Here is a 20,936-nt window from a genome sequence, read left to right as displayed (position 1 = left end):
TAACTTACATTCCCCCAAGAAAACGCAGATAGGGCATGCTCTACAAAAAGTAAGTGTGTCTGAGAAGGGCTGAGAGCATCTGAACGTCTGAGAAGGGCTCAGCGCGGATGAGAAGGGCTCAGCCACCATATTATGTGCTAAAAGCATGCTGCTAAAAGCCCATTGATTTCTATTGTGCCATTCATACCTGCGCTTTTTTATGTGCATACGATAGCATGAAAAAAAAGGAGCAAGTCCTATTGTGGGGCTTATTTAGACAAGCATGGGCGCAACTACGCTTGGCATCACAGAGTGTAGTTGCGCCTGAATGAGGGGAATCGCTTCCCGTTCGCCGGCTTTTCAAACTCCGCACCAGAATAATCCTCTCCATTTGGATTTCACTCCACCTTTCCTTCTCTTAGTAGGTGGGGAATGTATGATTATTTCTGAATCCAAATCTACCTCAGGGCTTATTCAGACGACCGTACTTATGCAGTTATTTACGTGAGTTTAAAAGACACACATCAGGTCTGGCAGGGAGCAAGCAGCGCTAAGAAGGAGAAGCTGCTCAGTTCTGCATACGGCTTCTCTCCTAACAACACCAGCTCCCAGCGAGACCCGATGCACTGACAGGCTCAGTGATTCAGACTGTGACATATAGTAGGGTATACCTGATACACTGAGGGCCTTGTCAGGGTGAGCACTGTGAGGAGGAGAAGCCCTCCGCAGCATAGAACACTTCCCCTTCACAATACCGAGGGACAGCTGCATACGAGAGGGACATAAGAATTGGTGGGAGACAGGGGCCATAGGGCTATTAAAATAAATTATATATAAAAGTGACATTAATAAACTGTAATACAGGAAGAGAACCGTGTCTTGAAGAGCTGCAGATCCCGCTGAATGGAGCATCCTCTACTGTTATATAGCCAGGTGAAGACGGATTTCTCAGCCCGGTCTCCACCTAGCTGCAAAGCAGAAGAGGTTTTTGTAGGAAAAATGTATAGAATAGGCTGATAGAACCTATTGCAAAAATTCTTAGAATCAGCTATTTTGTACATTGAAAAAAAAAGTGCAAGTACTCTAAGTTCAGTGATGTCTTACCCATGGCACAGTGCAGGTAGTATGGGGGAAAGTGTACAGTTCTGCAGTATGCGGTCCTAGATCCACATTCCTGGGATGTGTAGTAATAACTTGTAGAGCTGCAGTTAATTCCACAGCAAGCAGACTGTAAACAGAGATATTTTCTTTACCAAATAAGGACTTGATAATTAATCAGGATCCTACATACACGTGTTTATCACAGGAACATAGGGGTCTGCACCACCTCGGAGTTTTATTGTACTGTATACTAGTTGTTTCTACCTTATGTGTGTGGTTTATATGTCAGCAATGCCCCTCAGTGTTACTATGTGTGCACGATATAGGTATCTTCACTGTAACTAAAATAGATTAATCACAGGTGTAATTTACTCCATAATTCTATATAGACTATATGGCGAGTGGCTAGCACATCATCTGCATATACATGTTAGAAGTATACAGAGATCCCTGTCCAAGTCACATGTCTGTTTATTGACTCCCAGCCCTCAGTGATTTCCATAAAAAGTCATGTATCCTCTCTCTAAATTTGGGCATGAGTGGAACATTCACAAGAATGTCTTGAATCCGAGCCCTTGGGAGGGAGACTGTATGTGTGTGGGGCGGGGGGGCTGCAAGGAGACATCGAACTGGAGCGGCACAGTACCCACTGCTGGAGACGCGGGCACACGCCTGTGGGTATTCCTGCCTCTCTACAGCATCAGGGGATTTTTTTCTACCTGGTTTAGACAGGTTTCTCGGGCTTCCTTTTACAGAACTTCAAGTTTCCTTGTGCCGGTTTTCAGCATTGCAGGCTCGTTAACTCTTTCTTGTTGGGTTTCAGTCTTATCTTGTGCCCTCCGAATCAGCCATCATGTCCAGGGTAGCCAGGTACCGGCGGCAAGTCAGCGAGGACCCAGACATAGACAACTTGTTGTCCACACTGTCTCCGGAGGAGATGGAGCAGCTGCAGAAGGAGCTAGACGCCGGGGACCCTGATGCCGGGCTGTCTGCGGGGCTGCGCAGGGACCAGACAGAGAAGGCGTCAAGTCAGAGGGAGGCGGAGAAGGAGAGCAAGAGACGGGCGCAGGCTGAGGTAACTACAGATGGGACTGGAAGGTCGCCTAGGTTCTCTGTAACAGCTGTACATTGTGCCTGCAGACACTGTACAACTGACTCCTCAGAAATGGCTCTAGTTACACTGATCAAACCTGCTGTTGTAGAGGCATATCTGTCAGGAGCCACCACTATTCCGAGCAGATGCCATTTGTCCAGAAAGTCGTGGTGGTCCTCAAGTTGTGCAACTGCTTTTCAAACATTTGGTTATTATGGCTGATGTAGTTCAGCGCCATGTTGGCAGAATATGGTGTGTGCAATATTATGCCCAGCACTTCCATTTCCCACTTTTAATTTGTGACAATAAAAGGGCGGCCTAAGTTCACACCAAACATTTTTTTTAATTACCAAAGTTTTCTATGGTGTGCGCCATGTTAGAGGATATGGCCGTCTGTTCGGGCTCTCTGGTGTCCCAGTGGAAGCAGATGTGTCCCACTGTATGTGCAGAATGTTCCTCAGGTAGTGACATGGCAGCTCACATGGTAATGGCCTGTGTCGTCTACAATGCTGACGTGGGTTTCTTGTTGCTTTTTGTTTTTTTCCGTGTGTATTAATGAAGAGAAGTTATTTAATAATAAATTATGGTATATTGCAGGGAGGCACCCTGTGGGGAACACAGCGGGAAATGGCATCAAAAATGAAAAAACTGTATAAAAATGGGCAATAATGTGGACACGCAAAACTGTGATTCAGAGGGTTAAATGGGTTTGGGCCACTGATCTAACACAGTCAGCAAACAGAGGGTGATGCCGCAAATCATATATAGTGGAGTTCAGCCTGGCCCAACGTAGTTCTGGGCATGAAAAGTGCTATCAAAGTAAGCAGACAATAACATTTAACTGATTTGAATAGATAACCGGTGTTTCCAAAGAGTTAAATGGGTTTGGGCCACTGATCTAACACTTCCAACACAAAGGACTATGCCCCACATCAAATATAGTTGAGCCTGGCCCACAGTGCTTCTGGATATCAAAATGATGTTTAATGATTTGAATAAGCATGCCCACTTTGCTGGCAGCTTTCATGCCTAAAACCACTTTGGGCCAGGCTGAATACTCCACTATATTTGATGCAAGGCATCACCCTCTGTGTGTTGGTAGTGATAGGTCAGTGGCCAAGCCCATTTAACCATTTGAAAACACCATAAATTCAAAAACAGCCAAAGTGAGTCTGCCCAGTTTGATGCCAGCTTTCATGCACAGAAACCCGCCACCCTTTGTGTTAGATCAATAACCCAAACCCATTTAACCCTTTGAAAACACTAGTTAATTATTCAAATCAGTAAAATGTGGCTGCTTGCCCACTTTGATGCCAGCATTCATGCTAGAACCACTTTGGCCAGGCTCAACTCAAATACATGTGATGGGGGCATCACCCTCTGTGTGCCAAGAGTGCTAGTTTAGTGGAAATCCATTTAACCCTTTAAATCAGTTTTGTGTATCCATATTAATGCACATTTTTGTGCCTTTTTTATTATTTATTTTTCATGCCATTTTCCACTGTGTTAGGGCTTATTCACATGGACGTATATTGGCCAGGTTTTCATGCCCAGACAATAAACGCTGCCGCTCTCTGCAAGGGGAGGAGGCGGGATGGGGCGGGAGCTAGTGTGCTGAGCTCCCCTCCCCGCCCTTCACCACTGTATGCAATGGGAGGGGAGGGGCAGAGCCTAGCTCCGCCCCATCCCACCCATTGCGAGCTGTGGCAGAGGGCAGGAACTCATCACACTAACTCCTGCCCAGTCCGGCCTCTCCCGTTGCAGAGAGGGACAGCATATATCGGCCGGGCCGATATACTTCCATGTGAATAAGCCCCTACCTTTAGGGCACCTCCATTATTAAAGTAGGTTTCTACATTATTACACAAAAAATTTTGTAAAAATTATTGCGAATGAGAAACCAAATTCACCCCTAAATAAGAAATTGAGCTGACATGGTACTTGATTTTTCTCACATGCTTGTATATACTCATATACATGAGCTACTGATGCAAGAAGATTCTTGCAGTGTACATTTTTAAATATTGTAAAAATAGCATTATAAGAGTATTTGAATTTGCATAATTAATTTACTGCCAGTTTCAGTGCAAATATTTTATGCTTGAGGCCTAATTCACATGGACAGTTTTTCAACAGAGTTTTCTCTGCGTTTATAACTGAGCAAACGCAGACAGAAATCTGACCCATTAAAATCAATGAGGATTTTCAGACAAGCAATCTTTCCCACGGACTGATGGTCCTTTTTCTCTTTCAAGGTTTCACTTCTGGTTTTGACTTTAAAAAAAATTGTGAATATTGACAAAAATACTGCCGTTTAAATGGAGCCTTTTACGCAGTGTTAATAGATAGGAGTCCAAAGCGGAGATCCCACCTAAAAAAATTGTTCCAGGATTAAACCGTATTTCACAGCACTTTATAATTCACAGCATGACAGTACCTGCGCAAATGAAATCAGACATTACAGTAAGCGTGGGCCAGCTTAGGAGAGGTGTCTATTTTGTAGAATGGTCCAGCCACATATAACACAGGGTAGTACACACAAAGTTGAATGAGCCAGGCATACAGCTAGCATCTGTGTATGCACAGATATGAAGTACATTAGGGTGCATGGACTGAGGAGGATACTGTTAAATGAAGGGATGAGGTTCTGAGACATTATAGTGTTAAAAGGAGAGGTGTCAATATTGGCAATATGATACACTTACCTCAAAAGATGTGATTTTAGGGCACTCTGTGAATACTGGCAATTAATCTGATTGAGGTAGCACATTCCAGAGAATTTGTGTAGCAAATCCGCAGAAATTTTGTAAGGCCTCCTTCCCACGAGCGTGACGGGCTCCGCCGCGTAATATTCCGCAGTGAAGCCCGTCACGGCGCCCCCCAGAGACCCCATACTTACCAGCGGAAGATAGCGTGAAGATGCTTCCCCGCCCACCGCCGTCGCGTCATGTGACATGCCCACCGCGTCACATGACGCGGCCGGCCGTGTCACGTGACGCGCCGGCCGCGTCATATGACGCGCGGCGGTAGGCGGGGAAGCGTTTTTTCACGCTATCTTCCGCTGGTTGCAGCGGGAGATAGCGTGAACGGACGGCTTCCATTGACTGCAATGGAAGCCGTCAGCGCGTACACCCGCAGCAAATAGAACATGCTGCGGGTGAGAACGGGAGATTTCACGGTGCGTAATTCCGCGGTGGAATTACGCATCGTGTGCATTGTGCTATTAGGTTCAATACAACCTAATAGCAGGGTGCAACGCAGCGGATTTTTGCCGCGGATTTACGCGGCGTAAATCCGTTCGTGGGAAGGAGGCCTAAAACAGTAGCAAAAACCGCACTGGTGCTGCAGCATGAGAACCCTGCTAATTGTTACATTCAGTGGAGGTCTTATTCACCTTGCCTGCATGGAAGTAATCTACTTATGGCTGAAATGAAAAGATAAACACACACATGATCTGGCACCATTCACGTCAAACATTAACCGAACGTGCAAACAAAGGGAAAACAGGGACATAGACCCTACACCAACACCAGGCAGCCAAATACTTACCAAATGTACTAATACAAAGCAGATGGAAATACAAATAAAGCTCGAGATATTAGTTAGTATTTTGGCCAAAGTACCTAAGCTCACAAGCCCATGTCAAGGGTCCTCGTTGCCTTATGAGTTCCTACACTAATGAGACAACTATACCCAGGAAAGGGAAACTCTGCCTATAAGTGGGGTAATCATTCCAATAAGGATAGCCCCACGCTGGAACCTAGGGACACTTGTCTGCCTCTAGACAGGAATAGGCAGGAATACCAGACAAGGGTGACACAAATCAGAACTCTGCTAACCTACAGACACATGGCAATTCCAACATACAACATAATGAACACCAGATGTCTGCACACCAACAAATAGACATACACTGAACAAGATCTTGTTCACACCAAGTGAATGCTCACCTACAGACACAGGGGAATTCCACCCACAACATCATGTATATATATATATATATACACTACTGTTCAAAAGTTTGGGGTCACCCAAACAATTTTGTGTTTTCCATGAAAAGTCACACTTATTCACCACCATGCGTTGTGAAATGAATAGAAAATAGAGTCAAGACATTGACAAGGTTAGAAATAATGATTTGTATTTGAAATAACATTGTTTTTACATCAAACTTTGCTTTCGTCAAAGAATCCTCCTTTTGCAGCAATTACAGCATTGCACACCTTTGACATTCTAGCTGTTAATTTGTTGAGGTAAGCTTGTGAAATTGCACCCCACGCTTCTAGAAGCATCTCCCACAAGTTGGATTGGTTGGATGGGCACTTCTGGCGTACCATACGGTCAAGCTGCTCCCACAACAGCTCAATGGGGTTCAGATCTGGTGACTGCGCTGGCCACTCCATTACTGATAGAATACCAGCTGCCTGCTTCTGCTGTAAATAGTTCTTGCATAATTTGGAGGTGTGTTTAGGGTCATTGTCCTGTTGTAGGATGAAATTGGTTCCAATCAAGCGCTGTCCACTGGGTATGGCATGGCGTTGCAAAATGGAGTGATAGCCTTCCTTATTCAGAATCCCTTTTACCCTGTACAAATCTCCCACCTTACCAGCACCAAAGCAACCCCAGACCATCACATTACCTCCACCATGCTTAACAGATGGCGTCAGGCATTCTTCCAGCATCTTTTCATTTGTTCTGCGTCTCACAAACGTTCTTCTTTGTGATCCAAACACCTCAAACTTGGATTCATCCGTCCACAACACTTTTTTCCAGTCTTCCTCTGTCCAATGTCTGTGTTCTTTTGCCCATCTTAATCTTTTTCTTTTATTGGCCAGTCTCAGATATGGCTTTTTCTTTGCCACTCTGCCCTGAAGCCCAAAATCCCGCAGCCGCCTCTTCACTGTAGATGTTGACACTGGTGTTTTGCGGGTACTATTTAATGAAGATGCCAGTTGGGTACCTGTGAGGCGTCTGTTTCTCAAACTAGAGACTCTAATGTGCTTATCTTCTTGCTTAGTTGTGCAACGCGGCCTCCCACTTCTTTTTCTACTCTGGTTAGAGCCTGTTTGTGCTGTCCTCTGAAGGGAGTAGTACACACCGTTGTAGGAAATCTTCAATTTCTTAGCAATTTCTCGCATGGAATAGCCTTCATTTCTAAGAACAAGAATAGACTGTCGAGTTTCAGATGAAAGTTCTCTTTTTCTGGCCATTTTGAGCGTTTAATTGACCCCACAAATGTGATGCTCCAGAAACTCAATCTGCTCACAGGAAGGTCAGTTTTGTAGCTTCTGTAACGAGCTAGACTGTTTTCAGATGTGTGAACATGATTGCACAAGGGTTTTCTAATCATCAATTAGCCTTCTGAGCCAATGAGCAAACACATTGTACCATTAGAACACTGGAGTGATAGTTGCTCGAAATGGGCCTCTATTCACCTTTGTAGATTTTGCACAAAAAAACAGGCATTTGCAGCTAGAATAGTCATTTACCACATTAGCAATGTATAGAGTGCATTTGTTTAAAGTTAGGACTAGTTTAAAGTTATCTTCATTGAAAAGTACAGTGCTTTTCCTTCAAAAATAAGGACATTTCAATGTTCAAACTTTTGAACGGTAGTGTATATATATATATATATATATATATATATATATATATATATATATAAAACTCAGAAACAGACATAGTTTAAAAGGTCCACACATGTAAGGGGCAGAGCATCAGACATCACATATATGATGGAGAAGGGACAAAGTATCGGGCATCACCCATCTGACAGCATAAAGGGCATCTAAATTCTGGAACCACAGCTGACACAGGAATACGGGAGCAGGGAGCCGCAGAACATGCAAACAGGGAAATCAGTTGTCCAGGCCATCTTCAGAGCGTGTGTGGGCAAACACCACAAACTAGCCTTACAGCATTGCATGACTCCAAACACCAGAATTCTGAGAGGGAAGGGTGAGGAATGGATAATGAGCAGCACATTCTGGCAAGAGGGGCTGGTATTTATAAATACAGACGTATGGTGATTGACTCAAAGACTTGGCACACTGAGCTAACCCAGCTTTCTTGAAATCCTCGTCTCATCCATCTTAACTAGTCAGGGAAGAAGTACACCACCTCTAGTAGTTTATCAGCCATGAGGCTTACATAGTTTATATTTATATGCATATTAAGATTTTATTTGTCTATATATAATTAAAATTCTTGTTTTATTTCATGTTTTCTTTGCTCATGCAAAGCGGCTTTCAGAATTCAACTAGTAGCCTCTTAGAAGCAGATAGCAGTTTATTGCCACTCTACTGCTTGATCTGTTATATAACAGTTAATTGGTTTCTGTAATTCTCCGCTGAGTTCTCACAATGCAGTCGACTGGTAAGAGTAAGAAAAAATCTCAGAATTTTAGAATTCATATTTATCAATGTATTAACAAATTTAGACCCAAATGGAGAAGAAAGAATGAGTCTTAAAAGAAGTAGGCTAAATCGATGCATTTAATTTTAATCCCTCAAAGAAATACATACAGTCATAGCAAAATTAAACTTGAAACATAACATGTTAAATAAAATGGCTTTTGTTGTGATAAGATAATTTGCTGTAGCCAGTTATCTGTGTACAATTAAGTTTTGGTACATTTCTACTGCAAAACATTTTTGTGAATGACTGTTTTGTGTTACCGATATAAGACTTTATAATAGCCTCTTTTTCTTTTCTTACTGTATAAAATCTATCTTTTATTCTAAATTCTAAGCGCTGCGGAATAAGTTGGCGCTATACAAATAAAGATTATTATTATTATTATTAAATCCATTAATCTAAAAAAAAAAAATCTATTCGCATGTTTTTTTTTATTGAAACTCATACTTAGAATTAAATGTGAAAGTTTGTCATAAGCAAAAAAACATTAACTGACCTCACAATTTTTTCAGAGAGGAAAATCTTCAGAAAAGGCAAAAGAAGAGTCAAAAAAAGAAGAGTCACAAAAAGATGACAAGGTAAAGGAGACTCTTACAAAAGACCCTGCCCCAAATAAAAAACTGGAAGACACAAAAGATTCCAAAATAAAGCAAACTAAAGAAACAGAAAAAGCAAAGGATGAACGACTCAGTAAAATGAGGGAGAGGTTCCGGCAAGAGAAAAGCACTAGTGCGGTAGATAAAGACAAATTAGAAAAAACACCATGTAAAAAACTAGATGAAGAGAAAGGATCAAAACAAATAGGGAAGGATAAAGCAGAGAAACTATCTACTGAAGAGAAAGTAGAGAAGAAGATTGCGGAAAACATAGAAAAGAAAGAAGTTGCAGAAGCACAAGTTGAAAAAAAACTGGACAAGAAAACATTTTTAGACAAGACCCCAGAGAAAAAAGAGAAAACAGAGAGTGCCCAAACCAATAAAAATGTCACACAGGAAAAACAAGCAGCTGATCAAGAAAAGAAGAATTTGCGAAATACAGAGCCACAAAGAGCTGAAAATGGATCTAAGAATGCAGCAGATGAGAACAAAGATGATGAATCATCAAGTATTTTTGATGAACTCCTAGAAAAAGTGAAAAAAAATGAAGCTGAGCTTATGGAGCTGAACCTGAACAATTCAGACTGTATTACCATTGAGACGCTAATGAGTTTTACAGAGGCCTTAGAGTTTAATACTGTGGTTAAGATCTTTTCTTTGGCCAACACCCGAGCTGATGACCATATTGCATTGGCCATTGCTGCCATGTTGAAGTCCAATAAGACCATTATTAGTATCAATCTGGACTCCAACCACATCACAGGAAAGGGCATATTAGCCATATTTAGAGCTCTGCAGCACAATGACACACTTACCGAACTTCGCTTCCATAATCAACGCCACATATGTGGTGGGAAAACTGAGATGGAAATAGCAAAGATGTTGAAGGAAAACACTACTATCTTAAAACTTGGTTACCACTTTGAACTAGCAGGTCCACGCATGACTGTTACTAATTTACTGAGTCGCAACATGGACAAGCAAAGGCAACGGAGAATGGCAGAACAGAAAGCATTAAAGGAAGCAGAGAACAAAAAGAACTGTTTAGAAGTACCTAAAGTAATTCCTCCTCCAAAAGAGCCCCCCAAATCATTAGGAAAACCAGCCACCAACAAGCCACAAAAGAGTGCTACAAAAACAGGAGGAGCACCTGTCCCTCCTCCACCTCCTCCACCAATGGCTCCTCTGGCACCACCACTAATTAATGAAAACATTAGAAACTCTTTGTCGCCCGCTTCACAGAGGAGAATAGTAGAAAAGCCTGGGCCTGCCGAGAAGAACTCAAGAGATCAGCTTCTTGAATCAATTAGGACCAGTAATATCAAACAGCTTAAAAAGGTAAGTTTCAAAACAGAGATTTGTTTTGAAAATATATTATATTTCAGTAAAGTACATATATGCAGTAAAGCCTGTAACCTATTTAGTAAAAGATTTCAACATAGAAGTCCTGACAACAGACTTCTTTAGGCCGGCTGCACACGGCCGTGCCGGACTCCGCCGCGAAATTCCGCGGCGGAGCCCATCACGGCGCCCCCCAGGAGACCCCATACTTACCTGCGGATCCGGCGTCCTCGCTCCCGCATGACGCTTCCCCGCCCACCTCCGCCGCGTCATGTGACACGCCCACCATGTCACATGACTCGGCCGGCCGCATCATATGACGCGGCGGCGGTGGGCGGGGAAGCGGAAGATAGCGTGAATGGACGGCTTCCATTGACTGCAATGGAAGCCGTCCGCGCGTACACCCGCGGCAAATAGGGCATGCCACGGGTGAGGACGGGTGAATTCACGGAATTAGAACCTAATAGCTGCGGGCAACACAGCGGATTTCCACCGCGAATTACGCGGCGGAAATCCGTTCGTGGGAAGGTGGCCTTAAGTGTAGTATTAAGGCTACATACAACTCAGAACTTGTACCTTAAGGATTCCTACTTACAGGATGGAACTTTTTTGCAGTACGCTGCAGAATATTCTGCTATCAGAATCTGCATCAAAATCTGATGGTCTGAATGCAGATTTTGATGCGGAATTGCTGACAGAATTCTGCCATTTTCAATTCTGGATGAAAATCCGTACATTAGACATGCAAATTTTGGTTCAGATTTTTCTGCACAGCAGAGTATTTCGAAGTGTCCTGTGAAATATTCTGTTCTGTGTAAAAATGCCATAATAAGCTGTGTGTATGAGTCATCTTCATTTGAGCTGCATAGCCACTAAGGGTTTAGTCTCACAATGTGGTAAACGCATATGGCCAAAACCCTGTCTACCCATGGCAGTGAATTGCTCAAAGATTTTGCCAATAAGGGCTATATTATCCAGAAAACCAGCTGTGTGCATGAGACATTGGCTGCCACGGTTGGGTAGAGCTCTGGCTGCATGCGCTTCATTACATCGTGGGATAGTAACCTAACTCTTGCTTCTGCTTGTTAGTAATAATAGGGCAATATTAAAAAGTAAATTGGCAATCATACTGTATATATTAAAAAAGGTTAATGAAAAGCTCATTTAGAAGAGCCCTAGAAGAAACATTTTATATATTTTACATTTTCCCACACCCTTAGAGCACCTCCTATACTGTGATGTGTCTGATTTCTGCAGCTCACTTTTCAGCTTTTCCTTGTATATTGTTGCAGGGTCAGCAAGTGTCATTATTTGAGGGTGGGGGATTTAACAGCAGATGAAAACTCAATTGTACTGGTTGAGAGCTGTATAATGCCCCATTTACATGGGACGACTGTCTGACAAACAGTAACAAACATGTGCTTCAGCACTCATACACACTTGATATCTGCAAACAAATGCATAAGGGTTTTTTGAACAGCATAAAAATGCAAGGTTCTTAGTACACGAGTTGATCAAATCCATGTATGCCGATCCGCCACGTCAAAGCGAACCTTAATGGTAGGTACCTAGCTCTATAGACACCTCTTTAGGCTAAAAAGCCTTCACATGAATTGGAAAGCTGGGTGCCTGGCTTATATACTATCACTGAACCACCTGGGACAGATGGGAAAATGTAGTGCGTGACAGAAGTGCAGGCAGCCACTCCTACACAAATGCATTGCGTATAGAAAACAAAAGTCTGCACATCCAACAAATAAATGAAGTGAGAAGGTGCACAATAATCCATGGCTGCAAGAAATACAGTAACAAACATGCTTCAGCACTAGAGATGAGCGAACGTACTCGGATAGGCACTACTCGTCCGAGTAATGTGCCTTATCCGAGTACCGCTGTACTCGTGCTCAAAGATTCAGGGCGCTCCGCTGCTGACAGGTGAGTCGCAGCGGGGAGCAGGGGAGAGCGGCCGGGAGAGAGGGAGAGAAAGATCTCCCCTCTGTTCCTCCCCGCTCTCCCCTGCAGCTCCCCGCTCCGCAGCGCGTCCCGAATCTTTGAGCACGAGCACAGCGGTACTCGGATAAGGCACATTACTCGGACGAGTAGTGCCTATCCGAGTACGTTCGCTCATCTCTATTCAGCACCCTTACACGCCTAACATCTGAAAACAAATGCATGATGTTCTTTGGTACTAACAGCAAAAAAATGCAAGGTTCTTAGTGCCCAATTTGATCAAATCTGTGTATGCTCATCCGCCACGTCAAAGCAAACCTTAAATTGATGGACTATCGGATTAACGACTGCAGGTGATGTCACCGCTAGTTGTGAGAATGTTTAGACAGGTCACATCGCCGCAGAGTATTGGTCACTTCTCACTGACTTCTCTGTCAGCGATTCACATTCTATGTGAAAATCTGAGCGGGGAGCGTTTAGACTCAGTGAGAAATTAGTGAATTAGTTTTATGCTGGAGCGATAAATGAAAGGTAAACAAATCGTGCAGGATAGCTTTGCATTTAGACAGAATGATTATTGCGCATTTTCGCTCATTTGAACAAATTTTGCACAATAATCGCCCCGTGTAAATGGCCCCTTATGGTCTTTTTACATGGGATGCCTGTCAAGCACTTAAGTTCTCATCAGTTGTCACAAAGATTATTGCCCCTGTGCCTTCACTGGGTGGAGGCAGAGCATGCCAGAGATCTCTTCCAGCCAACTGCCTCCATTCAGAGTAAACAAGCAGTCATTCATAGATGAACGACTGTCTCTTTACACAAGTTGAGTATCGGCAGGTTTTTATGCCTACATAAAATCAAATAAATGATGGCAAACAAATCAGTCGTAGGCCATGTATACACTGAATGATTATCGTTCAGTTTTACACATTCCAACGATTATCTAAAAGACAATCATTCCGTGTAAATGGACTCTAAGGCAGGATGGCAATGCTATATACATAGATAAAGTTCTGTATGCATCCAACCTACCACTCCCTGATTCTTGGGTTAGGGTTAATACTCCATCTCATCCTAGACACTATGGGGGGTGTATTTATCACACTGAAGCTATCATATAAATCACAATTTTTGGTGCAAAATTACAAGAATAGCAGCAACTTTTTGAATGTATGCTGCGTTTTGAAAAAAAGTGGCCATGGCTTTTCAGGGGGAAGTATGACTGCACTGGCTCAATAGATTTACATTTAATTCCCACTTGAAACTGGCGTGAATGGTACCACAACTGTACTCCAGGTCATGGCTGGTATAGATTTCTGTGTAGGTGCACAGATGGCCCAAGATGCTCCTAATGTGTGAAGAGTTTTGTGCCTCTTCATATATTTAATGCATTGTGCACCTGCAGGAATCGTATTAAGATCAGCACTTGAAATGCCCCTCTATTAGTGAGAAGTCTTGGTTCAGCCTTAAACTCAAAGACATTGCTGTGATACCACTTTTCCCAAGAATGCATGGTGTTGCATAAAAACCTCTTCAGAATTGTTCTAAGTCAAGGGGTATTCCAGACTTTTACTATTGATGACCTATCCTCAGGATAGGACTGACAGATCTGTAGTTGATCATGGGAGTCCACTGTTCGGGATCCCAACCAATCAGCTGATTGTCTGGTCTTCTGTCAGTTCAGCAGGGTCTGGATGTCGTCATCAGTTGCCAGAGCAGGAAGTGTAAGGCTGGGTTCACGCGGGGCGGTATCGCCGCGGAATTTCCGTGCGGAAAGTCCGCACAGCAATTCCGCCTGCGGCTCCTAATCCTGGGATTAGCCAGCAAAGTGGACAATTCCGCAGCATGTCAATTCTTTTCTCTTTTTCGCTGCAGCTTCTCTCCTCTTTATGGGGACAGAAAGCCACAGCAAAATGCCGACGGCGAAACCGCTACAAAATCCGTGGCTAAAGGCCACGTGTTTTGAAGCTGTGCTTTTCCAGCAGAATTCCAGCAGTTTTTCGGTGCCGCCAACAGGCTAACAGGAAGCATCGCTCCAATTAATTTAAATTGAAGTAAAGTTGTGTATTAGGCCTCCACACGGGATCCTTCACACATGCAATGTTTTGTAGCATGCAACAACCTGACACAAAAACCTCGCGAGGTTTTGTAGCCCATGTTTCTCTATGGAGCCTTCCTCTCTGTTGCATCACATTGCATGAAAATGCAATTTTTCGTGCAGTGCAACTTTGACAGTAGGAAATCCTACTGTCGAAGCCTAAACTAAGCACTAACTGCAGGAAAAAATTTTTTTAAAAACCACATACATCACCTTAGAAGCGCTGTTTGACGCTACTGCAGCCTCCTCTCAGTCCCCACCACAGTTTCTTTTTTTATATCTTCTGGCCTGGGATTGAAAAATCCCCGCCTCCTGTAAGTGCTGGCTGTGATTGGCTGATGCTTCAGCCAATCATAGCCAGTGCATGATGAACCAATCACTGCCATTCATTAAGCGCTGGCTGTGATTGGCTAACAGCTAATGACAGCCACCGCTTTCAGGAGGCGGAGATTTTCCAATCCCTTTGCCAGAAGAGATGAAGAAGATGACTGCTGGGGACCGAGAAGAAGCTGCGGCGGAACCAAAGACAGCACTTGTAGATGATGTATACTTTTTTTCTGCAGCTACGATATATTTTTGGGGTAGGGCTTATATTTCAAGCCCCCCTTCTCCCGAAAATCCCCGCATTAGGTGCTACAAAGTCACACAACTTTGTAGCGCTACAAAATCGTGGTATCACTGCGAGAAATAGGAGTGATATCGCATTGACCAGCGATGCGACATTGCTGTGATTTTCTCGCTGCTATGCCGTGTCGCCTGTGTGAAGGAGGCCTTACACCATGGGCCGGATAAACAGCTGATTGGTGGGGATCCTGAAGGTTTTGGTTACTCTGTAGAAAAGAAATAGTATAGGTGTAAGCTTTAGGGATGCATTTTTTGCAGGTTTTAATGCAGTCTCTGTGAAAACAGCAACTGCATAATAAGTCGCAGCAAAAATGCATGTGATTTCTACCAATTGGTTTCTGGTTCAGTTTTAACAACCCCACCTGACTACACCCTTAGGGCTCTTTCACATGAGCGTATATCAGCCGCGTTTTCACGGACAGCTGATATACGCTCCCCATCTGATGCATTGGAAACCAATGAATCCGCTCAGATGGGCGTATTCCCAATGCGTACAAACGACTGTCCGGCAAAAGTAGCGCATACAGTGCGCATTCCCGACAGCCATTTTTACACCGGACGTCCTATGGGAGCTTCTGGGAAAAAGGGAGGTGGGAGGGAGTTTAGCAGGGTGTTTGCTAAACTCCCACCCCCTTACCTCCTCCTCTCCGCCCCTTGCTATCTGTCTCCAATGGGAGGGACAGGGCCGGAGCTAGTGTGCTATGCCCTCCCATTGCTGACAGCTGACAAGGGGCGGAGAGGGGGCAGGAGTTTAGCCCACTAGCTCCCGCCCCGTTCCCTCCCCTTGCCGACAGCTAGTGAGGGGGCAGAGCTAAACTGTCTCCCCCTGCCTGGCGGTATTCCGGGTGCGGCATATAATCACCGCACTCGGCCATCTGAATGGGCGTTAAAACAGGAGTTTTTGGCTGCACTGTGGCCGTGAAATGGCCGGACGAAAATGTTCACACCCATGTGAACGAGCCCTTAGCCTGAGGCTACTTTCATACCAGTGTGAATCTTTGTCTAGTTTTGTACGTTGCGAGACGCATAAAACTCACACGAATATTAACTTCATTCTTTTGAATAGACATGGGCGATGGTTTTCCCTCACAGCGATGCTGCGAGGGAAAAAATAGCTGCATGTCCTATTTTTTGTGTTCCTCAGAATGCATCACCCATTGATTTTAATGGCATCTTGAATACATTGCATGGCACACAAGTGCGATGCAAGGCTTACCATTGAAATCAATCATAAAACGCATGAGAAGATCGGAAGTTCACAGAAACAAGAGTTTCAGGCAAAAGCGTCTTGCATCCGCAGGTAAAACGCACATTGACGAGTATTCTTGTCCCAATATTGTGCTCGCCCACATAAAACCAGCCAGACAGGTTTAGGTCAGGTTTTTGAAGCTGAAGTGCATTAGAAAAATTGGCAAGGATGGAGCAATGGGGAAACAGCTGTTTTTCCAACAAAATCATGCAGCAATTAGCTCTAAACCATAGTGGTGGCCACTAGCACTTGTGTAATAGTGCTCTAAGTCTATTGACTGGTTTCTTACTGGTTATTGACTCCCATTTATTGCATCCACTGTAAAGCACACTGTACTCACTGTTAATACAAACAATGCAGGGAAGATGAGTGCCTCCAAAGTGAGCCTCCAGGAAAGGTTTTAAAAAGAATACATTTGGTACAAATAATAAACTCCTTGCTCATGGATTAGGATCGCCATTTCATACTCCAGTCTAGTTCAATGCCCACCTAAGCACAATGTGAAATTTTTTTTATAAAAGAGCACACCTCCTAATGAATTTGGCATATCTCTGGCTAACCCATGCACTTGAAAGTCAAATCTACATACCTGGCATCGATTTGTACTTTAATTTACACCAGTTTTTGGCATAATTTATAGTAAATTTGTCAGACCATAGATGGCTGCACCCCTTCCTATTTAGCCTACCTACTTTTCAGAAATGTGGTAAGCGCAAAACAGGAAAGAGACATTTGCCAAAATTTGCTACTTTTTTCAGCCAGAATTCTGGTACAGATGCATAAATAAATTCCCTGTTATTTTTCCTAAATACATATTTCCATCTAATTAATAAAACTAACGGTAAAAGCCATGAAATCTTAGCTTTGAAGGGTCCATTATAATTTCCTTTACCAACCCTTATACTACTGACAGCATATCTCTTGTTTTACAGGTGGAAGTGCCCAAGTGGCTGAAATAAAGAAGGATTACAGAAGGGAGATTTTCTTGTGTTGCACAGCACATGCCTTCTCTTCTTGTGCTTCTCAATCCATATCTGTTATTGCAGCAGTAATTCTAATAGTCTTCATGTCCGACTGCAGTCTCCCTTAGCCGACATTCCTAATGAAAGCATTTTTGCATTACATCAGTGTGACTGATTCGCTGTTTACATATCCATTTTATCACAATTTTACCTGGTGGGAATTGGACAATTTTGTTTACATCAATAAGGATCAGTGAGGAATGGGAAATCCTCAAGCACCTTTGCAATTGCTGAAGCCCATTTTGAAGGTCCTCTTTTTGCTACTATACAACCGATTCCCTGGTGTCACAACCTCTGTAATTTGTCTGCAAAATATATGGACTTTGCCATTTCTTTTTATACCACAATAAATGGTAAAATCACAATTATTCATTAGAAAATATTTTTTTTCCTGTCACTTAGTGAATGAAGCACTTTCCTCTGTTACTACTCTCCCCACTGTGAACTGGTTAACAGATACATGGCGCAGAAGCTGTGTGAAAGCATATAAATGGGTACTGAGTATCACTGTAAATTTAAAATGCTTTATTCACACAGATATTTTTTGACTGACTGTAAATCTGTTGTGAAAAGATTGTTTAAAGAGCTTAATAAAACATCAGTAGATATTTAGTTTGACCTGAAAGTTTCTCTAGAATGTGCATGTTTGGCACTGCAAATCTCTCTGACAGGCAAAATATACTTTATGCTTCAATTTTCCATAAATGGAAATCATAGCAATTTCTTACTTGTTCTCAGGGTAAGGGAGGGCGAGTGTGTTTGGTGGATGAAGTAACAGAGGAGACAGAAGGCTAAGAAGTCTTCTGAAGGTAATATGCCTTAGCTGAAGAGAAGTTTCTGAGCAATTGGCACATAAAAATATTCTTTTTGATGGAGAGGGGGATGTTTAATAAAATATTACACTATTTTGCTTTTCATGCTTTTCTGTTTCCTTATTCAAATAGCTTTAAGTGTTCATTCGCGGGGTAAAATACGTTATTACCTTATGTTTTTATGCCTATCAGCAGTCTTTTTACTTGCGTAAATATGCAGTGTATTTGCACACATAAAAAACATACAATGTAACCTACTGAATTCCCAGTTGGATTCTCCAGTCCCCTCACACATTAAAAACTGGGACAGAGACCTGTCGATGTCGCTCAAGTCAGAACAGAAACATAAAAGATTTTTACCCTCACACATAAATCCTCCATTTCTAGCAAAATACAAGAATCGGGGTTTACGATTCCCACTCGCTGGTACAGGATGCCTTCTCGTCTGCACGCAATGTTCCCTTCCATTTCCCCTATGTGTTGGTGATGTGAAGGAAAGCAAAGTACAATGCTGCATATATTATGGGAGTGCCCAATGTTGACTAGCTTTTGGTTTGATGTGTGGCGATTTAGCTCCAAAATACCCATGCTGTTTTTGTTGCATCTCAGTGACATGCCATTGTCCACCTAGAAGTGTGTAGTGGTGCGCCTTCTGGTGCACGCAGCAAGAGTATGCATCCCGAGGCTCTGGCAACAGACTTCACCTCCTTCCATATTGTTGTGGTTCAACATAATACAGGAGACCATGGAGATGGAGTACCTGACTGCCTTGCTAAAAAGTACACAAGATAAATTTAGTACAACATGGTACTACTGGAGCGAATTTCAAGATTTTATAGAATTCTGTAATATCTTTCAGTGCTCAGGGGCTCTGAACTATACTATCCTCAGAATTGGACAGATTTGTTTCAACTCCTCACAGGTCTGTTCTCCCTTGGCGTATCTTCTTGCACTGCATTTTCTTACTTTCATATATTTTTCTCTTCTACTCTTCCTAGTCTGCTTCTCTTCCAACTCTTCCCGTTAATCCTTACCTCTTCTCTTAGCTTTTATTTGCCCCCTTCTCCCCTTTTTTTTCTTTTCCTTTTCTCTTTGGCAGCCCATAAGGTTTATCGGGGAGGTGGAATTTCTGACCAACAAAAGATAAGAATAAGGGATCTCCTTCCCTATGTTGTACCAACCCTCCCCTTTCTTTTCTTTCTGATCCGATTTGCTGCTGTCGTGTACCGTGTATGCTGTCATCGTAGTATTTCATTTTCAGGCTGGCTTACCCAATCTCTCTCGGTCTGTAATGTTTGTTTTGCTGTATTTTGCAATTTACCAGTGCAGTGACTTCTTTTTGTTATATATTTTTGGTTTTCTGGTTTGTTAACTTCACTTCATAATATAACACTTTCAACTATACTGTAATTTTGGAGAGAAAAAAAAATGTAAAAAAGTTAAAGAATTTGTAAACAAAAAAAAGCGCAGAAAATCACTTTGATTTTACGCGTAAATATGCAGCAAATACGCAAGTTCCCTGCTTGTTTTGAGAGTATTTACGCATGCCCATTGAATACAATGTGCTTCTACGGTGTGTGCACCAAGATAGAACATGCCGCATATTTTTTTTCATGTGATTTTACATCAATGAAAAAACACGCTCAAGTGAACGAACCCATTGAAATCCTATTCATGTGAATGTGAATGTGCCCTAAAAGACAGAAGAAAGGGAGTAAGCCATGTTTTAATTATTCATATATGCAGTGATCTGTACTTTAATGAAGATCATATTACTCTTGAATAATTAAATACCTGTTTGTTATATAAGGTTTCTGTTTCTCATATTCATCTACTTCATTTCACATAGTCAGAATGATAAATGTATGTATAAGTTTACCAAAGATTAAACAACAAGGCATACATTAGGTACCCTATCCTAAATTGCTAGGTACAGTTTAACTATAAAAACATATTTTAGGATAACATATGATTATAAATACCATTAGTAAAAGTATGACAACCCCCGACAATCTGTGACTGGCAAGTATATGATTTGTGTTCTTAAGAAAAAAGGGAGTATAAAAATATTCTGCAAATTAAGGCAATGTATTTGTACCTCTTTTCTGCTGTATCTTACTGCAAAATTAAAAGTAGCTGAAAAAATAAACAGCGATGAATAAGAATGGAGACACCACAGCCAAATGAGAAAAGGTAGAGTGGTATCTCCATCAGATCCATGGCTTACACAACCATTTGGTCTTGCCTTCCTCTAAGTGGGTTTGTTGTAGGCACATTATAGCAAAAGAATGTGATTTTAAGCTTTGTAAAACCAGATACCTCTTCAAATCAGTTAAGACCCTGCACACTCCATGTTACTACCTGTGTTCATTATCCTTAAAATGCGAAGATAGGGGCATAAGAGCGCTCTCGTGAGAAAGCTTTGTGGGAGGGTGGTGTGAGACCTGAGAACCATGCATAGGAGATAGAGGACAGGAATCTAATAGATACTAGTGTAAAATATTCAACAAGTTAACCATTAAGATGCTGTTATTCACTAAGGAGGAAGATATACCAATATCTATCTATCTACATACACACACATTTGCAAAGGCTGATGTGAAAAACATATGAAAAGATAGAATGCATATATATCTATAACACGCTGGACTTCA

At 42.4% G+C, this 20,936-nt stretch overlaps 1 protein-coding gene across 1 annotated transcript; it reads left to right on the top strand.

Moving 5' to 3' along the window:
• The first annotated feature begins 1,683 nt into the window (after positions 1–1,683).
• On the top strand, positions 1,684–18,387 carry LMOD1 (leiomodin 1). The gene is made up of 4 exons (XM_066609358.1): positions 1,684–1,754; positions 1,904–2,155; positions 9,103–10,524; positions 17,381–18,387. The coding sequence occupies exons 2-4, from the start codon at positions 1,934–1,936 to the stop codon at positions 17,405–17,407; spliced, it is 1,671 nt and encodes a 556-aa protein (XP_066465455.1). The 5' UTR covers positions 1,684–1,754; positions 1,904–1,933; the 3' UTR covers positions 17,408–18,387.
• Positions 18,388–20,936: the final 2,549 nt, after the last annotated feature.

Source organism: Eleutherodactylus coqui, chromosome 1 (assembly GCF_035609145.1).
Source record: "Eleutherodactylus coqui strain aEleCoq1 chromosome 1, aEleCoq1.hap1, whole genome shotgun sequence".
NCBI classification, from domain to species: Eukaryota; Metazoa; Chordata; class Amphibia; order Anura; family Eleutherodactylidae; genus Eleutherodactylus; species Eleutherodactylus coqui.
Note: the sequence above shows the minus strand (reverse complement) of the source record. Positions and strands in the feature narration are given on the sequence as shown.

Bases quoted from the DNA above. Each gene is read 5' to 3' on its own strand.
- LMOD1 (XM_066609358.1), top strand. From the start codon at position 1,934: ATGTCCAGGGTAGCCAGGTACCGGCGGCAAGTCAGCGAGGACCCAGAC. The intron at 2,156-9,102 runs GTAACTACAGAT...CAATTTTTTCAG, and splicing joins AGAGACGGGCGCAGGCTGAG to AGAGGAAAATCTTCAGAAAA. The intron at 10,525-17,380 runs GTAAGTTTCAAA...CTTGTTTTACAG, and splicing joins ATATCAAACAGCTTAAAAAG to GTGGAAGTGCCCAAGTGGCT.